This window comes from Barbus barbus (assembly GCF_936440315.1).
Source record: "Barbus barbus genome assembly, chromosome: 49".
Taxonomy (NCBI): domain Eukaryota; kingdom Metazoa; phylum Chordata; class Actinopteri; order Cypriniformes; family Cyprinidae; genus Barbus; species Barbus barbus.
The window spans coordinates 9645899-9666282 of record NC_136727.1 but is presented as its reverse complement, the minus strand read 5'-3'; the positions used below and the strand labels follow the sequence as shown (position 1 = coordinate 9666282).

General features: G+C 34.5%; 1 protein-coding gene across 1 annotated transcript in view; it reads left to right on the top strand.

The window, feature by feature from the left end:
- The window catches only part of LOC306867785 (inaD-like protein), a 126761-nt gene that overhangs the window by 4904 nt on the left and 101473 nt on the right, over positions 1-20384 (top strand). Inside the window, exons 5-13 of the mRNA XM_079413659.1 lie at positions 1041-1214; positions 1362-1501; positions 1798-1978; positions 8768-8896; positions 11810-12046; positions 14694-14796; positions 14885-14973; positions 15225-15366; positions 16964-17098. Coding sequence (XP_079269785.1) covers positions 1041-1214; positions 1362-1501; positions 1798-1978; positions 8768-8896; positions 11810-12046; positions 14694-14796; positions 14885-14973; positions 15225-15366; positions 16964-17098 — 1330 coding nt within the window. The remainder of the gene's footprint in view (positions 1-1040; positions 1215-1361; positions 1502-1797; positions 1979-8767; positions 8897-11809; positions 12047-14693; positions 14797-14884; positions 14974-15224; positions 15367-16963; positions 17099-20384) is intronic.

Here is a 20384-nt window from a genome sequence, read left to right as displayed (position 1 = left end):
AATTTGTAAATAAACGTTGTTGTTTGTGTTGTTATTGTTATAAATAATAGTAATCATAATATTTTTATTTATATTATAAATTTATTATAATAATTTATACCAAATTTGTAATTTATTATAATATAATTTTAAACTTCATATTTGTCTAAATAACATATTTGAAATATTTAATTATCCAACTCATGCATTTAATTATTATTATTATTATTAATATTAATATTATTATTTATTAAAATGTATTTCAAAGAACTTCGTAACTAGGCATTATCATTGTTGCTTTTGTTGTTATTGGTATAATAATATTTATTATTAATTATAATATTATTATTATTATAATAATTATTTATAACACATTTGTAATTTGACTTCATCCTAAGTAATAAAACAACAACAACAACAACTTAGTCTTCTCTTTATTTATTCCTTCCCTTTCTAGCTTATACTTATTTGAACAATGCCTGAAACTTGGTATTACGAGCACTTCCTGTGTCTGTTTGCCACTTTAAGATGAATCGCTTGATGTATTCCCCAATTGTAGTCGCTTTGTATAAAAGCGTCTGCAAAATAAATAAATGTAAATAAAAATTTTAAACAGTTTGTATTGTTCTAAAAAACACATTTGAAACATTTAAGTATCCAACAATGCATTCAATTGTTGTTATTGTAATTATTATTAAAATGTACTTCTAATAAATTTGTAAATTTATATTTGTCTAAACATAAGTACCCAACTCATGCATTAAATTATTATTATTAAAATGCATTTCAAACTAATTTATAAATAGACGTTGTTGTTGTTTTTGTTCCATTTGTAGTATTATTAGGCCTATATATCAAACTAATTCACAAATAGGCACAATTTATATTTGTCTAAATAATGAATATGAAACATTTAAGTATTTGGTCTAACACATCCATTCAGTTATTATTATTATTAATCAATCACACATATAGTTGTAGTAATAATAATGAGTATTATTAGTATTATATTTTATTTTCTGTATAGCTTTAGAATTGACTTTGTCCTCTCTACTCTGTAGTTAAGCAGTTTGCCTCCGGACACATGCACCGAGTTCAGTTTCTCCAGGAAGGGTCAGTTGATCGTCAGTGCGAGTCGTCCGTCCAGCAGCCTGGGATCCATGGTGTCCAATGTTACAGCTTCAACTAACGTATCTTCTGAGCAGCTTCAGAGATGGATACATGCAGCGGCAAAGGTGGGATATATTTTATGTCATTTTTATAAACATTGTTTTATTTACCGTGCCAAATATTGAACATAATTTCTACTTTGTTTTGGTTCAGCTTGCGTTGTTTATACAGTTAGTATGAATGATGCATTTTCACTGGATTTTTTAACTCAGGGAAGAAAGACAGAGCTCATCAGCCTGCAGAAGCCGTTGTCTGGAGGTCTGGGTTTCAGTGTGGTCGGCCTGAGACCAGAGGGGGTCGGCAGTCACGGTGTGTTCGTTAGACAGGTGCAACAAGGGAGCGTCGCAGACAGGTGAGACCGCTCTGTTTATTGAGAAATCCGTCCCTTTTGCTGTATACGCCACATTCTGCAAATACCTTCATGTTGTTTTAGGTCAGTTTCTTTGTTTGGACATACTGGAATAAATTTTAATGTTTAAAATAAATGTTTGTTGACATATATATATTGTACCTATTTATGAATTTGTGTACAAAGCTAAAATGTTACTATTAATAACATTTTAGCATGATATTTATTTATTTATATACTTATTTATTTCAAATTAAATTAATCACTTGGATAATAATAATGATATTTCTTATCTCCAGGGATGGAAGATTGCAGGAGAACGATCAGATTCTTGCGATTAACGGGATTCCTCTGGATCAGAGCGTAACGCAGCAGCAGGCCATTGCTCTCCTCCAGCAACAGAGAGACCGAGTGGAGCTGGTGGTGGCCAGAGACACTGCGGCCAAACCCCGACTCTCCACATCTGGACCCATTCAGACGGTACGGTTGTTTTAAATGTCACTGCATTGTGTTGTCCAAAGTGTTTAACTTGGACTTTGTATCTCTTATAGTTCTCCAGCAGTTGGGGAAGTTACTTTGAAACTGTAGCTTGACGGTTTAAAAAATAAAATATGGCACCTGTGGCACTTGTTGGATGTTAGTAACATCAAACGCCATTGGTTCTCTGTGACTAAACGTTCACCATATTTGATTAGGACTCCAAATTGCAGCCTGTAATCACTTTAAACTATCACTGATAGGGGAAAAAAAGCTTTTTCTGTTCCTCAGAAAAAATAACAGCATTTAGGTTTGAAACGACGAGAGGAAGCATAAATAACAATATTGGGTGAACTGATCCATTAGGTTAATAGTTATATAAGCTGTTTCCGCCACAAAGTTAGTCGAAATTCTGAATTTATATCCCACAATTCTTTTTAAAAAATTTTAGTTTTTTTCCCATTATTGCAAGTTTTTGTCTTCCAATTTTGTATCTTGCAATTCTGAAAAAAGTGTGCTGTGTGAGATTAAAGAGTCACGTTTACGTTTTAAATTTATTTTGTTGTTGTGGAAAAAAAACAAATCTACATATTAGTAGAATTGATTTTAGTTAAGAGTTTATATCTTGCAATTTTGACTTTTTTTCTCTCGGTTCTGAGTGAATTGCATTTTATTTGTGATATTAAGTAGCAGTTGCCCTTTTTGTTTATTTGTTTTTATTCAGTGGCGGAAACATGCTTCTATGGGGTGGTCGATGAGCAAAAATGAACAAAATCTTATATTACGATATGAATAATTTTTTTTCATGGTAGCGATATATATATATATATATATATATATATATCACACAATATAGTTATTTTTGCTTTAAACAGGGTCTTTATGATATAAAAAATTTTGATACCATAGAAATTTCATAATTCTTATTACCTGTGTCTGTGGCCATGTTCACACAGCAGCAGAATACGGTTGTCAGTCCTGTATTTGAGTCCTTAATACGGTTACGTTCACACACAGTTCGGTTATTTACAGGTGTGACAACCGCATTCTGTAACCAAACTCACACCTGTAAATTTTCAGGACTCACAACCGCATTCTTGGAACACACGCGCTGTGTGAACGGAACAGGACTTAACAACTAGTTTGTCTCGTCATACAGCGCGAGAGAGAGCCGCTCTGCCGCACAAATGCGTGTCTACCATGTGCTTCGTGTTTTCATGTGTTTTCGGTAACTTACAGTGACAGAAATGAGCTGCGTGTCATCTGAAATTTTTAGATCCCGTCACTTTTCCACCAGAGCCGCTCCTGTCAGTGTTGTGTTCTGCGTGCATCTGCGTGATTCAAATGCTCCGCTCTCCACCCAAATTTAAAAGCTGCCGTCGGTTAATGAAGATTTTATGAATGAACTCGCGGCTCGATTGGACTCATGTCGTGTCAGAAAGTGATAAGACTTTCAGTTTTATGGACGACGCCATCTTTGATTTTATTTTGGTCACTGTCGCTATGGTTACTGGTGAGGAATACGGGCTTGACTCCCGTTGCACGTTCATACAGACAGTATTCTAAACACAACTGTAAGCTGCTGTGTGAACGGGACATTTCGAGACTCACACCTGTAAAGTAAATGCGGTTGTCAATCCCAAAAACTGACAGTGTGAACGTAGCCAATATCACAAAAAACTAATACTAGCCTAAATAAAAAAAAAACAACTAAAAAACTCAAGCTCACTGAAGACAAGTAAACAGTTAGCGATTAATAGGACAAAAAAAACTACAGTAGAACAAATAAATGTATAAAACATTGCATATTCTTCACTGTGTAAATTAAATATATATTTCTTCTTATTAAAGTTACAAAAATGAAGAGCTTTAAGAGATTTTCTGTTTTGTTGTTTGAATAACAGGAATGACAGACAGCAGGAGTATTAGACTGCTGACACTTTAAGAGCTGCCCAGATCCAATATACTGTTTCACATGTTTTCTTTCTCAGCTGTTTGCTTTCACTTAAGACCTAAATTACTGTTTACGAGGATACTTGCAAAGATGGGCATTTTGACACGTACAAGTGTGTGTATTTAACTGCTTAAAGCCTATAAAGCGGCAAAAATAACTCCCAATCCTCCAATGCGCACATATAGAGAAATGAGTTTTCTTTCGCTGCTGATTGCATTTCTATGGCTTAAAATCACTTGTTTTTAAACCGCAATGTTTAAACGATACGTTTTCATGACCACGTAGAGCATGTAAACGCGATAGATGTGATACCAGTTGACACATTTCTACCGGTTAATCATGTCTATCGGTATATCGCCCTCCCTGACAGTACTTTACTTACTTACTTTACTTTTAGTCATTTAGCAGACGCTTTTATCCAAAGCGACTTACAAATAAGAAAAAGTAACTAAAACTAAAAGTTAACACTCTGTAAATACTATCTACACACACATTTAAGAAAATACAGAAATTAAATAAAATTTACAAATGCATACAACAACTTTTCAATAATAAACATATAAATGAAAAAACTAAAATAAAAAGCGATACTTAAATCCTTTCCCGGTGTCCCAGCCCGGTGGAGTCGCACGGTAGAGTCGATGGTCTTTACACTCTTTACTTTTTACACTAGAGGGCTTCACACAAGGGCTGCCGCCACCGCTGCCATGGTATAATAACCTTTTTTATACCTATCTGACAAATCACTGCTAGAATTCAGCTGAACCCACTTTCCTATTAATCACTAAAAATGGCCAAGCAAGTGCAGACACTGACGAGATACGCGATACAGTATGAGACCAAACGCAATTTCAGCAACTCATAGTAGCATAAATACTTAGGAACATGCTATTAGTATTAGCCGTAACTAATTTAGTTTCTTTTGGTAAGGTTTCACGTACATTTTTAAACTTAAGTGCAGATGTCATTTTTGGCTTTGACATGGTTTTCAAGTTTAATATTTCCTATTTAATAAGCCCAATAAGGCCTAACAAACTGAGCTTAGTTTATATTGTTTTAATTTTCACCAGATACACAAACATACAAATTATCAAATCCAGTGACACAAATCATAACAGTAATTCAGCCTAAATTAAGAGTATATTTATTTGTCCTGTTCTCATTGTTATAATGCGATTCTAAGGAAAAATACAGCCCTTAAAACATCCTGTTATAATCTGAACGTATCTAAACCAAAAACAGGAGGAGAACAAAATGCGTGAACTTTCTCAGATTCTTCCGAAAGACCTACCACTGAAAGAAATGAACTCGGACGAGGAAGAAAATGAGGCTGGAAAGACCAACAGCCAGTAGATGAACTGCATTAACCTAAGCCTTCAACAATAAACACAATGCTTCCCTCTCGTCTGCTTTAATTAAGTGCCCAAACCTAACCGCTCTCAAATTAACTGTGAATACACGCAGCGAGTTCCTCTTGCTGGAAAAATGACAGTAGTTTTGATTTGGTCTTTACATTGCAAGCAAGGTTGTGTATTTCTGCTCTGTTGATGCTTATTTTTTCGATTTGAAGTGTTTAATATCCTTAATTCTGGACCATGTCCTGCATATCATGGCCAGACTTTGGTTTAATTCGTGTGCTGTTCCATTTCAGAGTTGTTTAATGGAGCAAAAGTCTGGTTTTCATTTAATTGCTTGTTGCCTAGCCAAACTCTGTCACCAGATGTAAACAAAGTAGTCAGTGCCGCTGAAATTGTTTATAAATCAGATTAAGTGTCTGTTTGTTGCGCTCTATAAAATAAAATAGATTTTATGGCAAACATGACTTTACACCGCAAACGCAGAAGGAAATAGTGTACAGAAGGCTTTGCCAAGATGTGATGCTAACAATTATTGTGATGTCAAAAAAAAAAAAAAAAAAAAAACAAATTCACCCAATTTTTTTCACCCGAAAATTTCAGTAGGGAAAAAAATGCTGTTCTTAAATCAATCAAACAACAAACTTCTTAAACCAAATAATAATAATAATATTTTTAGTAGTATTTATACCATTGTCAGTTTAACTCAAATAATTCTTAAGTTTTGTAAATAATTTAAGATTTTAAATTGATTGTCAGCCCTAATTTAGACACATTAGTAGTTTGTTTTTACTGTAATAATTTAAATATTTAAATTTTTAAGCAAATTATATTCATGTACTTAAGTTAATATACAGTATGTAGTATTGCAAATAATTGCAATTAATGATAAATTCTCAAGTTTTGTAAATAATTTAAAATTAATAATTTAAAAACACAACAAATACTACAAGTGTATTTGTACACATTTAATTTATGCTAATTAAAAATGCTAATTTAGTTTTAATGTAATATTTAAATATGTTAGTTTTATATTTAAAACATCTTTTTAGACGAATATGATAATATTTGGTAATGATTCATTCTAATACACTTTTATTAATTTATATTTTTTAGTTGTCAGCCCTGTTTTATCTTGTTTGTAGAAATTCCATGTTTAATTTATGCTAATGTTCAAAATATAATTTTGTTCCATTTTTACTGTATAATTTTATGGTATAAATATATGTTTTTTTTAGTTAAAAACTTGATAGCTATTTACAATTGTGAATTATTGTGACTTATATATATATATATATATATACATTTATTTATTTATGTGACCATATGTTTTAATTTCTTATTTTTATATTGATATATATTGATTTATATGTTGATTATATTGATTTACAATTGTGAATATTGTGATTTAAATATGACTTTCTTTTATTCTGTTTTTGGTGATCTGGACATGTTTTCCTGAGATTCACCCTTGTTTTAGTTTTTTTTTTAAGATAATTTTTATTCAAATTTAGTTTCACATCAGAAATGCATATCACAAGTCACAGTTCAAAAGAACTATGTACAAACAGATGCCATGAAGCCGTCCACTTGTACCAATGGAGAGGAAGAAAAATAGAAGATTAGAGGTTCACCCTTGTTGATCATGTAAAATTTAAGCCCTTATTACTTAAAACTCCAAACACATTGTTTCCTTATTACGTTTAAACACCTGTCAATCTGAGACTTAGGGAATTACTAATGTCAATCATCATATGTCGGCTTAAAAGCTTCGCAATGAAGACGTCACTCCGCAAGCATGCATTATGTCCTCTTGCTAACCCCATATTCAAACAGACCCCCACGTTCCCTTCCATTTCAATCTATTCTCTTATTGCTTAAAGCTGAGAAAATATTTATCTATTAAAGATTGTTAGGACCCCAAGGGATCACCGCTCCATTCCTTAAATGGAGGGGAGCAGGAGCAAATGTAGCTGAGGTATATTTTTCCCCACTTCCCCTGACCTTCTGTCTCTCTGTAGACCCAGACCTCTGAAGCCCTTGAAAATATCTTGAATCCTAATTATACTCCATTGGAAAGTTTCATGCAGGCAAGACTTGTGTTGCACTGCTCCGGGATTCCCACTCCTGGAGGAATAACATCCAAGTCTTTTCCCAACGGAGATGTTTTCTGCCACAATGGCATTCTCATTAACCATTGCTAATGTATATATGTTTATGTAAGCTGCGGCCTGGAGGAAATACGGCTGTTTGTGGGAAGAAGTGTAGCTGTATTTGTTGGGTTTGGGTCATCAGTGTTTGCTGTGTTTGAATCCTCTAACAGATTTATTATAGGATTGCCAGGCATGTTCAAAGGAATAGCAAACTTAAAATGACATTTCTTGAAACTTTTAGTCTTTTTGCAGAAGCATAATTATTTAAATGGTTTTATGTTTATGTTTTTGTTTTACATTTTCTTTTTAGTTTTAGTTTTTTTATATATAGTTTTCTTTTTTATTTGTTTTTTTGCATTGTTTTCTTTTGTTTTCTTGTTTCATTTTGTTTTACTTTTAGTTTTTGTATGTGTAGTTATTTTAGTTTTATTTAGTTTTATTTTTAGTGTTTTTAAGTTTGTTGTTGTCTTGTTTCTTTTTCTTTTTTTTCTTTTTTTTGGGGGGGGGGGGGGGGGGGGTTGTGTGTTTTGTTTTGCATTTATTTTTTATTATTACTATTTTGCGTTTTATTTGTAGTTTTTGTTTTTTGTCTGTTTCTTTTTTTTCTTTTTTGAGGTTTTCTTTTGTTTGTTTGCATTCTATTTATTTATTTTTTCATTTTATTTGGTTTTATTTTATTTTATTTAAGAAGAATGGCAATTTTATCCCTGATCTAATGTACACTGATGAATCATGACAGCGGTGAATTTCGACCCGGGTAAGTAAGTCTCAAAAGGACTCAGAAAGAGACTTCTTATCTCCGAAATGGTTTTATTCTCCTCACAGCCGGACAAGCGCTAGTGGAAAGCTTTGTTTCGAAAGAGCGACGGGGCGAACAGCATAGGAGGGGTTTCATTAGATAGTGAGAAAATTGCAGAGGTAGTCACCCGGCAGATAACAGCCTGGTAATAAGAGAACAGAAATGTACTGATTGCAGGTCATTTATATGAGCCCAAGGAGACTCGAGTGATTAGGAGTGCGGCTGACGTGAGATCACAAAGACTCTCGTGGGCTTTCCTGACCCTGACATTGATCAGCCACTGCGGGATCACACCGTTAACACGTTCATTAGCATTTCGTGCCCTATTACAACTCTGCCGCAGGATGTAGTCATAGGTCTTGGGTCGTCAATCGCTCCCTATTTAGACAATCAAAGGTGATTGAATGGATCTTTATTCTTTAAGTAGACAGTTTTGTGGCTCAAAGTAAATTATGACGATGCCCACTGACCTCTAAATGTATAAGACAAGACAAGAGATTGAAAACTGTCTCCTGTGTGTGTCTTTTGCAGGAACAGTGGGGACACGTGGAGGAGATCGAGCTGGTGAACGATGGATCCGGCCTGGGATTTGGGATTGTTGGAGGCAAGGCAACAGGAATGGTCGTCAGGACCGTGGTGCCAGACAGCGTGGCTGATAAGGTTTGTATTTGTGTCTATTACACGTTTCCTCGACACATTTTACTAAGAATTATGGGCAGCTTCTGAACCATTAAGGTAATATCTGTGATTCAGCAGCATTACACCCAATGCAATTTAGGCAGTTTTTGAATGTTATTTTCTAGAATCTCAATGTCTTATGCATGAATTAATCATTATTCGTTGTTTGCAAACAACAACTGGGTTCACTGACATACATAGCGTTCACTTGCAAAACTGTTGTGTTTTCCTAAGAAACTTTGAGCTCTCTCTCAAAACTATCATGTTCACTTGCAAAATTGCATACCCTGAGAAACTTTGCATTCTCTTGCAAAAATTGTGTTCCCCAGGGACTTTACCCTGTTTAGTAAATCTAGCCCTAAGCATTCGCTCACAAAATTGTTGCGTTCACCTGAGAAACTTTGCGTTTGCTCGTAAAACTATTGTGTTCCCAGAGAAACTTCGCATTAGCTTCCAAAACTGTTGCGTTCCTCCAAGAAACTTAGTGTTCTCTTGCAAAAATGTTGCATTCCCCAGGGACTTTAACCTGTTTAGTAAATCTGGCCCTAATCGTTCACTCGCAAAATGGTTGAGTTCTTTTGCTTTTGCATGCAAAACTATTGCGTTCCCCGAGAAACTTTGCATTATCTTCCGAAAATGTTGCGTTCCTCCAAGACACTTTGCATTAACTTGCAAAACTATTGCGTTTCTCTTGCAAAAAGGTTGAGTTCTTTTGCTTTTGCTTGTAAAATTATTGCATTCCCTAAGAAACTTTGTGTTCTCTTGCGAAAATGTTTCGTTCCCCAGGGAATTTGCCCTGTTTAGTAAATTTGTCTCTAAGCGTTTGCTCGCAAAATTGTTGCGTTCCCTTAGATCCTTTTGTTAGCTTGCAGAACTATTGCATTCCTCCAAGAAACTTTGCGTTGGCCTGCAAACTTTTTGTGTTCTTTCACAAAAATGCATTCTCTCAGAAAACTGTTGTTTTCTCCTAGTTCTTTTTTTTTTTTTTTTTTTACCACCATCATCATGTCCCTTTCAGGGACTCTGTAAATGTGGAATTTTATAGATATATTTATATATCATTCCTGACTTTTTTTATAACTAATAAGTGTTATCATTGTTGTTGTTTTTTTTTACCAAATACAAAAACTATTAAGTTGACATTTAGATGTCTACCTAAACGTCAACGTTAGGGGTACAGTTTTGAGATGAAACGGTACAAAAGTGACTTGTTTTGAGAGTAGACATCATGTAGGATGGTGTACAGTATGCGTGTGTTTGCAATAATCCTATTTAGATGACTTTTCTCTGTTCATATCTTTAGCGCTACTGGAAAGCATTTGACGTGGAAACTTGAAAAGCAGATTGTTCAATACACACCTACTGATGTCAGCTTTACTCTCTTCAATGCTTAGCCAGGAGGGACAGAGATTGGAAAACAACCTGTCCTGGTTTAGACCCCTTACACACACACACACACACCCCTCCTCTTCTCTCCCACCCAGTGTCCAGAGCTCAGGCAACAAACCCCTTCTTGTTCAAAAGGCACATTGCTTGCATTTCACACATCAGTGGATCTTATGCTCCAAAAAAGCTGTCAAAATCAGGGCTTTGTTATCCCTGGCGGTTCCCATTTCAACCTTTAATGACTGCGGCGGGCTTCAATGCACCCCCGCTGTCCCCAGCACAGTGGCAGGAACAAGCTGCCGAGATTTTCCCTGCGCAAGTTGATGTATCAAACCCCTTTCATGTCTCGCGCTTCACAAAGACGGCTGTTCTCCTCTCCGCGCTTTGTGTAATCACTCTTTAGTCCTCCCCTTCCTCTGGCCGTTCGTTTGGCCTGTCTGCTAGAGTCCTAGATAGAAGAATACGTCTCACAGCTCAAGCCGACCGGAAAGGGCCGTGAGGAAAGGCCACGTAAGAGTGACATGGTTATTGTGGATGTTAGACTTTTGGCTCCTGCACCTGTGGATGATGGGAACAAATTAGGTTGTAAATGTAAGATTTGGCTCAGGCCTGTGTTTGGGAGGTAAATTACACTTTGGAGTCTGGTAAAAATGACTTGTATATTATTAATTTATTTTATTGCATTATAGGTAAATATAATATGTTTATATCATAAACTTACATGTCATATATGGATGGTGGTATTCAAATACAAAAAATGATTTTTGTTTAACTATATAATTTTTTTTTTTAACAATATAAATTTGTTAATAAATATACATTTAATTAAATATGTTAATAAATATACATTTAATTAAATCTAATGTAAATATAAACATTAACTTAAATTAATATTACACGTGTGTGTGTGTGTGTGTATGTGTATATATATATATATATATATATATATATATATATATATATATATATATATATATATCTCAAAATAAAATATTTAAATAATTTTAACAAATATATGAGAAATAAATATCAAATTTAAATATAAACATTTAATGCGTGTATGTTTGACAATATAACAAATTACGTAAAATAAGTGTATATTTGCAAATATTTAGGTACATCTATAATTTAACAAAAAAGATAAAATTTTTAAACATTGTTTAACAATATAACAGATTATATAAAAATGAAATGTATATATGCAAATATTTAGATGTGTAATTAAACAATGTATATAAAAAATTTAAATAAACATTAACATTTACATTATTTCAACTATCTAAAAAATTTTCCTTATTTCTATTTTTTTTAGCATTTTTTTTGTTTGTTTTGCAACAATCATTGGGAATAATGGGAATTACAAAAAAAACATCTGGATGCTTTACCATATAATTTGGTAGAGGAGCTTTTTTTTTGATGGATGGATCTTATATAGATTGATGGATGGACAGACTGATTCACCTTATCTTCAATGATGTCAGCTTCCTCCTTTCTCTCATTCACTTCCAGGATGGGAGGCTGAGAACAGGTGACCACATCCTGCGGATCGGTGAGACGTCCACTCGAGGTCTGGCCAGTGACCAGGTGGTGCAGGTGCTGCAGGCCTGCGGTATCCATGTGAGGATGCTGATCGCACGAGACCCTCTGGGGTCGCCCCAGCCTCCGCCTCCGCCTGCCCCTGCCACAGCTCCCGTCACCTCTCTGCCACCTCCACCTCCTGTGCCAGCCCGCAGGGACAGCAAAACGGTACAGAATACACCACCTTTACAATGAATCAGTGAATGAATGATGCAATATCATCTAAAAAAAAACAAAAAACATATCTAGTTAATATATTTGATCCCAAAATCACAAGAAATTAATAAATTATTTCGTTTTTATTTACAATTATATTTAAATGTTTTTAAATATCAATAAATATAATGAATAAATATAATATAATATTATAATATATATTAGAATAATTATAATTATATTTAAAATTTAATCATTTTACATTTTAAAATGTAAAAAAAAAAAAATATATATATATATATATATATATATATATATATATATATATACATACACACACACACACACTGCCGCTCAAAAGTTTGGGATCAGTAAGATTTTTAATATTTTTTAAGGGAGTCTCTTCTGCTCGTCAAGGCTGTATTTATTCGATCAAAAATACAGAAAAAACAGTAATATTGTGAAATCTTATTGCAATTTCTAATATTGGTTTCCTATTTTAATATACTTTAAAATATAATTTATTTCTGTGACGCAGCGTTGAATTTTCAGCATCATTACTCCAGTCTTCAGTGTCACATGATCCTTCAGAAATCATTCTAATATGCTGATTTATTATGAGTGTTGGAACCGTTTTGCTGCTTCATATTGTTTTTTGGAACATGTGATAGTTTTTTCTTTGATTCTTTGATGAATACAAAGTTAAAAAGAGCAGCTTTTGTTCAAAATAGAAATCTTTTCTAACGATATAAGTCTTTACTATGACCTTATATTCATTTAACACATCCCTCCTGAATAAAAGCATCAATTTCAAAAAAAAAAAAAAGAGAGAGAAAATGTACTGACCCCAAACTTTTGAATAGCATTGTATACTGGAACACAAAATTTCTTTTTTAAATAAATGCTGTTCTTTTTAGCTTTTTATTAATCAGAGAATCCTAAAAAAAAAAAAAAAATCAAAGGTCCCAAAAGAAATATGAAGCAGCACAACGGTTTCCAACATTGATTATAAACAGCATTTTAGAATGATTTCTTAAGGATCATGTGACACTGAAGACTGGAGTAATGATGCTGAAAATTCAGCTTTGATCACAGAAATCAATTACATTTTAAAATATATTAAAATTGAAAACTGTTATTTTAAATTGCAATAATATTTCACAAAATAGTTTTTTTCTGTATTTTTGATCAAATAGATACAGCCTCGATGAGCAGAAGAACTTCTTTAAAAAAACTGTAAAAATCTTACTGATCCCAAACTTTTGAGCTTGAGCTTTTGATATATAATATATATATATGTGTGCAGTATCTCACAGAAGTGAGTACACCCCTCACATTGTTGTAAATATTTTATTATATCTTTTCATGTGACAACACTGTAGGAATGACACTTTGCTACAGTGTAAAGCAGTGAGTGTACAGCTTGTATAACAGTGTAAATTTGCTGTCTCCTCAAAATAACTCAACACACAGCCATTAATGTCTAAACCGCTGGACACAAAAGTGAGTACACCCCTAAGTGAAAATGTCCAAATTGTGTCAATATTTTGTGTGGCCACCATTATTTTCCAGCACTGCCTTAACCCTGTTGGGCATGGAGTTCACCAGAGCTTCACAGGTTGCCACAGGAGTCCTCTTCCACTCCTCCATGATGACATCACGGAGCTGGTGGATGTTAGAGAACTTGCGCTCCTCCACCTTCCGTTTGAGGATGCCCCACAGATGCTCAATAGGGTTTAGGTCTGGAGACATGCTTGGCCAGTCCATCACCTTTACCCTCAGCTTCTTTAGCAAGGCAGTGGTCGTCTTGGGGGTGTGTTTGGGGTCGTTATCATGTTGGAACACTGCCCTGCGGCCCAGTCTCTGCTTCAGTATGTCACGGTACATGTTGGCATTCATGGTTCCCTCAATGAACTGTAGCTCCCCAGTGCCGGCAGCACTCATGCAGCCCCAGACCATGACACTCCCACCACCATGCTTGACTGTAGGCAAGACACACTTGTATTTGTACTCCTCACCTGGTTGATGCCACACACGCTTGACACCATCTGAACCAAATAAGTTGTAACACTAATGAGTTACATGACACCGGGGAGAGAAAATGGCTAATTGGGCCCAATTTGGACATTTTCACTTAGGGGTGTACTCACTTTTGTGGCCAGCGGTTTAGACGTTAATGGCTGTGTGTTAAGTTATTTTGAAGGGACAGCAAATTTACACTGTTATACAAGCTGTACACTCACTACTTTACACTGTAGCAAAGTGTCATTTCTTCAGTGTTGTCACATGAAAAGATTATAAAATAATAAAATATTTACAATGATGGAAAAATGAATAACAAATTTAGTTTTAGTTTTTACTTACAATTTTATTTAAACATTTTAAAAATAAATGAATAAATATAAAATTGTAAGTTTATATATATATAATGTTTAAATTTTAAAATGAAAATTTATAAAGATAACTTTATAGGCAAATTCCTATACACCAAAAGTACGCCCGGACGCCTCACAGTGATGACGTTTTTTCGTATTATTTTTTTCTATTGATTTTGGGTTAATATAGAGCTCAAACATGTTTTTGTAGTTTCACCCTGTAACAAAAAGCAGTGTTTGGAAACAATAAAAAAAATGTCAGTGTTTGCTCTGTAATGTTGCAGCCAAATTTGGAGGGCTACGAAATACATGAAGTTGCGTTAAAAAAGAAGGAAGGCCAGAGCCTCGGGATCTCCATAATCGGACACAACGCTTTGACCACTAAGGGTAAGAAACATATTTTACCTTGTTTTCCCAGAAGCCCAACGATTAATCAGTATGTTAATTATTATCTCTCGTCTCTGTTGCATGTCAGATGCGGTTGGGGTCTTCGTGAAGAACGTGGTTCCAGGCAGCGCCGCTGAGCAGAGCGGGAAAATCCTTGTCCACGACAGGATAATAGCAGTGGGTTCTTAATCACTTTTTAATGAGCTCTACCTTAATTAGCCTTGTGTCTGTACAAGCGCTCTTACAGAACAGAACGCCAACTAAGTGAGACATCCCTTTCATTTCATGTTGATTCACAGTTTAATATGAACGGGTTTGAGCATGGACGCGGTCAGCTGTCGCGCTTTCCCCAGCCTCATGCTAGGCTAATCAGTCGGTTAGCTGGGCCTGAAGTGACTTCTTGATTGTCTTTGTGTCTGTGTGAACAGTTGGATGGCGTGAACCTCCAGGGATTCACCAACCAGGAAGTCCTGGAGGTAATGAAGCGATCGGGCGATATCGTACACCTTACCCTCATTAGGAAGATCAACTTGCCCAAGAGGGTGGCTGTAGAGAAATCGCTAGATAAAGGTAAGGTGACATGTATTGTGTTAGGATCAGAGCTGTACATACAGAGCTGTCATTCGATTTAAAATAAAAGTATTAACATTTTATCAAATATAATAATAATAATAATAATAGTAAATATTTATAGTATTTTCATTTGGATGCATTCTGTTAATTTGTAAGAAAACAAAAAATATGTGATGGTATTGGACTGTTATACTGCATCAAACCAGGAAATTCAAACACAAATATATATTATATTTAAATATTAAATATGTGAAATAATTTTTTGTGTTCTGTTTTAAGAAAAATAAATAATATATGAAATTGTTGAGCTTTCAACTATATCAAAACAGGAAATTCAAACAGAAAATATAAAACTCTCCCTACACTTTATGGATGTACTCTTCATCCATAAAGTGTTTGTTTAAGGCACTGGCCTGTTTGGAAATAATAACACTTTTTACTTTTGTTAATTTAATTTAATGTATATGTAAAGTAAAGAAATAAATATCAAGATTTAATCTTTAAATCACTAAATATATTCAGCTTTCCTGTAGCTCAAATAGTAGAGCATGGCGCTAGCAATGCCAAGATCATGGGCTCATTTCCCAGGGAAAGCAAGAGCTGATAAAAATGAAAAAACTGTAACTTGAATGCAATATAAGTCGCTTTGGATAAAAGCGTCTGCTAAATGCATAAATGTAAATGTGTATATATAAATACTGTGTTGACTTTAGGGCTGACAAGCAATGTAAAAATTGTACAAATAAAAATGTATATTCAATTTTTAATCACATATATATATATATATATATATATATATATGTATATATATATATATATATATATATATATATATATTACTTACTTTACTTTTAGTCATTTAGCAGACGCTTTTATCCAAAGCGACTTACAAATAAGAAAAAGTAACTAAAACTAAAAGTTAACATTCTGTAAATACTATCTACACACACATTTAAGAAAATACAGAAATTAAATAAAATTGACAAATGCATACAACAACAACATTTCAATAGTTAACATATAAAGGAAAAAAAATAAATAAAATAAAAATAAAAAGCGATACTTATATCCTTTGCCGGTGTCCTAGCCCGGTGGAGTCGCACGGTAGAGTCGATGGTCTTTACACTCTACTTATTACTTTTAGTCATTTAGCGTGTATGTGTATGTGTGTGTGTGTGTGTATATGAATTGACAGTATTTGATCAGGAAAACCACAGGCTTTTGGCAAATGCCTGAATAATGGTTGTATGGGAGCTCCATTCATGAACAGGATATAGGAAAAATCTGCCTGTGGTGGTCAAGACAGACATGCTGTTGACGTTTAAATTTCAAGTCAATTTTATTTGAGCTTTTATTGCTGTAAAAATACAAGTTCGAGGCCTACCTGACATTATTAGTTTTCGCTATGACAAATAACACAGTTTTTTGATCCTCAGTAGTCTTGGACAGACTTATAGATGTGTGTGTGTGTGTATGTGTGTATATATATATATATATAATTTTCATCTTTATAAATGATTGTTTGTGTCTGGTTCCAAATATATGTTGATTCAGAATTAAGCGTGTATGTTTATATACTGGTGTGTTGCTACAGTCCAGAGAGAGTCGTCGCGTGTGTCTCTGAAGAGATCGTCTGAGATCAAGGCGCGGGCGGATGTTCAGAGGGGCTCTGTGGTGGAGTCTATGGACCCTGCTCTGAGTGGGATCAAACAACAGCTGCAGGGGAAAAGTGAGTTACGACAACACACAAACACGTCTGTTCAGTCACATACAGGTGCTCAACAATGTGGCCGATATCACAGACTTCCGACCAGCCTCAGTTGTTCTGAAAGGGCGGTGAAAGGAAGTCAAGATTTTTAAACACGGCTCCGGGGAGTTAATACAGGCAAATCTCTAGGTTCTGCTAACTGCCATACACGCGTTTGCAAGAGAGTGGCATTCCAGAGGAGGATGCAGGCGTAGCTTAAGCTCTGGTGAGAATATCTCGTGAGAACCAAGTTTTGTTTACAGCAAAGGAAAACCTAGAAGGTCTTACATCAGAACTGAAAGTCTTAAATTCATAACGTCATAGCATTAAATGTTGCATGCACTGCAAATATGAATATCTTCCTCAGTATTTTTGTCTTTTTCAAATATCTAAACTAGAGCTGTGTTTTTAGCAGTGGTGGACGAAGTACACAAATCAAGTCGAGTAAAAGTATAAGTATATATAAAAGTTCAGATACGTATGATAAAATATTACTCCAATAAAAGTAAAAGTACTCCTTTTTTAATTTTAGTCAAGTGAAAGTACAAAAGTACTCGATTTTTTTATGTACTTAAAGGGGACCTATTATGCTCCTTTTTACAAGATGTAAAATAAGTCTCTGATATCCCCAGAGTGTGTATGTGAAGTTTTAGCTCAAAATACCCAACAGATCATTTTTTATAGCTTGTTAAAATTGCCACTTTAGGGTGTGAGCCAAAACGCTCTTTATTTGAGTGTGTTGCTTTAATGCAAATGAGCTGGTGCTCCCTGAAAAGACGGCGGAGCTTCAAGAGCTTGAGCTCCGCATTAGCAGTGCTAGCCTTTGCAAATAAACATTTAACTACTAGTACAAGCCTTTTATCTTTACAGAAAACGTACTCTGTTTAAAAGTCAGTCATCTGATTGTACTGTGCATAATAAATTCACGGGGAGCACGGCGGGATAAAAATAACAACATAGCTGGTCTCATGGTGCATGGCATGCTATCACAAACTTTATAAGTCCCACTCGTGATTATGAGCTCAACAAACTCAAGCGATCAACTCTCATTGCTTTCATATGCAACTTTTAACTACCACATTCCTATTCACGATCATTTATGAAGGCAGCACCATTGAAAACTGACAGAGACAATGGTAACTTTAGCATCATTAGCCTTACAGAGTGCTAAGAAGCTCTTTCAGAAGGGCAATTTGGGAAAAAAACGTGTGATAATTACTTTGTCTGGAGCAGACGTTCGCGCACGAATCGTTGGTATTGATCCCTACACGTATTGGGGACCTTACCGTTTTTTTTACGGGACATTTCTCACTCAGCGCTGTGTCTATGGTGTGACTGAATGGAGGCGGGGCTAATTTGCATATTCACAGATCCGTGTATAGTAAATGAAGCAAGAGTGTAGTTACATTCAAGCTATTTTAAGGTATGAGAAAATTATTTTCACAAGAAAAAACATTTAAGTATGTAATTTTGATGAGCAAAGATGAGTTTTAAGGGATACAATTTCTGACTACAAGGGGACTTTAATTAATTAGTTATGGGAAAATAATGCAATTAAAATATTTCAACGCAATTAATGCAACGACCCAGACCTGTACGGCATCTTACACTTAATACAGTTGACTGTTGACAAACATGATGCAGTGCAACAACTCATTGTGTGATATAGCCTATATAAAATGCAGTTGTACGCCCTTAAAATGTAAGAAATTGGGGAAAAAATGCCCCGTATGAGTTTTTGTCTCATGTTTGTCATATGATAAGCGATATCACACGAGCAGCGAGAGCAATATCACACGAGTGTTGTTTTTGTCTCGAATAGCGCGAGTGCAAATGTGATTTTATACAACAGTTTAGTAAATAAATTGATAGTGTTATATTTTAAATAGGCTACAATATTGTGTTTTTGCTCAATTTTGCAGACGAAAATACTAACTATAAATCCACAGCAGAGCTGTTGTGCGTCTCCAAGAAAAGCAACAATGAATCCGCATTTTGAACAAATCGGGTGAAAAAATTATTCAGTGGCCACTTCATAAAGAGAGCCATTTACTTCATTCCTGAATGAATCAGTGGTTTGAATGAATCAAATGAATGAATGAATGACTTTCTCAAAGACATTTACTGCCCCCTACTGGTAGTTTTAGTTTCTTATTTAGAGGATAATTTCCTTAAAAAATAAAAAAATAAAGTAATAGTTCACCTAAAAACCAAAATTCTGTCGTCATTTACTCACCATCATGTCGTTTCAAACCTGTATCACTTACTTTCTTTTATGGAACATAAAAAAAAATAATGATGAATGTTGGTAACCAAGCTGATTTGTTTACAAATGAATCATTGTATGAACAAAAAAATGCAGAGAAATTTCTCAAATTATCTTCTTTTATGTTCCATAGTTTATGTTAAGATTTTGTAGCCTAAACGGTTGTGTGTAATAAATTTTATGTAAAATCTAATAAAATATTTCTTTCTAAAGCCACATTTTTTGGCATGTCTACTTGATACTTTTCCCATTTATCACAATAATGGTTTTAAATGATCTTTTGTAGTATTTTCACAGCCCAATCTAATGTGCGATTAATTAGATTAATTAATTTCCACATCATGTAATTAATTCGATTAAAAATTTTAATTTTAACATTTTTAAATCAAGATAAATTTGCTTGAGATACAAATACTTTTTTTTAGGAAATTGAACAAAATTAAATCAGTTTATGCTTAAAACAATAACAAATATCTGTTGATTGGGAATGAAAAGTTTATTAAGCTGAATTAAGTTGAGTTTTCAGAGCCTATTGGCAGATATTTGTCCTATTTTTTTTATTTTATTTATTTTTTTATCATAAATTCACTTGAGTTTGATAAATATAGTCTCCAGTAGTTTGATGTTTTTCTGTGAAGCAAGGCAGCGTTGCCAACTTTTGGACGAACAAATTGGCACATAAAAATTCACGGAAGCTGAGCATACTGACAAAAATTTGACTGCACGCATACAATACAGTACACACTGATGCTTACAGTGTACGTATACCCAAGCATACAAATAAAACCCAAGTATACTTTAAGCTTAATACTGACAAATCCGATCCTTGGCGCTCCCCTCTGGATGGAGGTCAGATTCAGGCCAGCTTCTACACTGAGCTTAGCAGGCATTGTTTCAGTCATGTTAGCCGGCAGATATAAATATGGAGATAGGCGGCCTGGAAGCGGAAGAGCGAGCCTTGGCTGAAGCCGAAGCAGCCGGAGCTCTGGTTACATTCTGCCC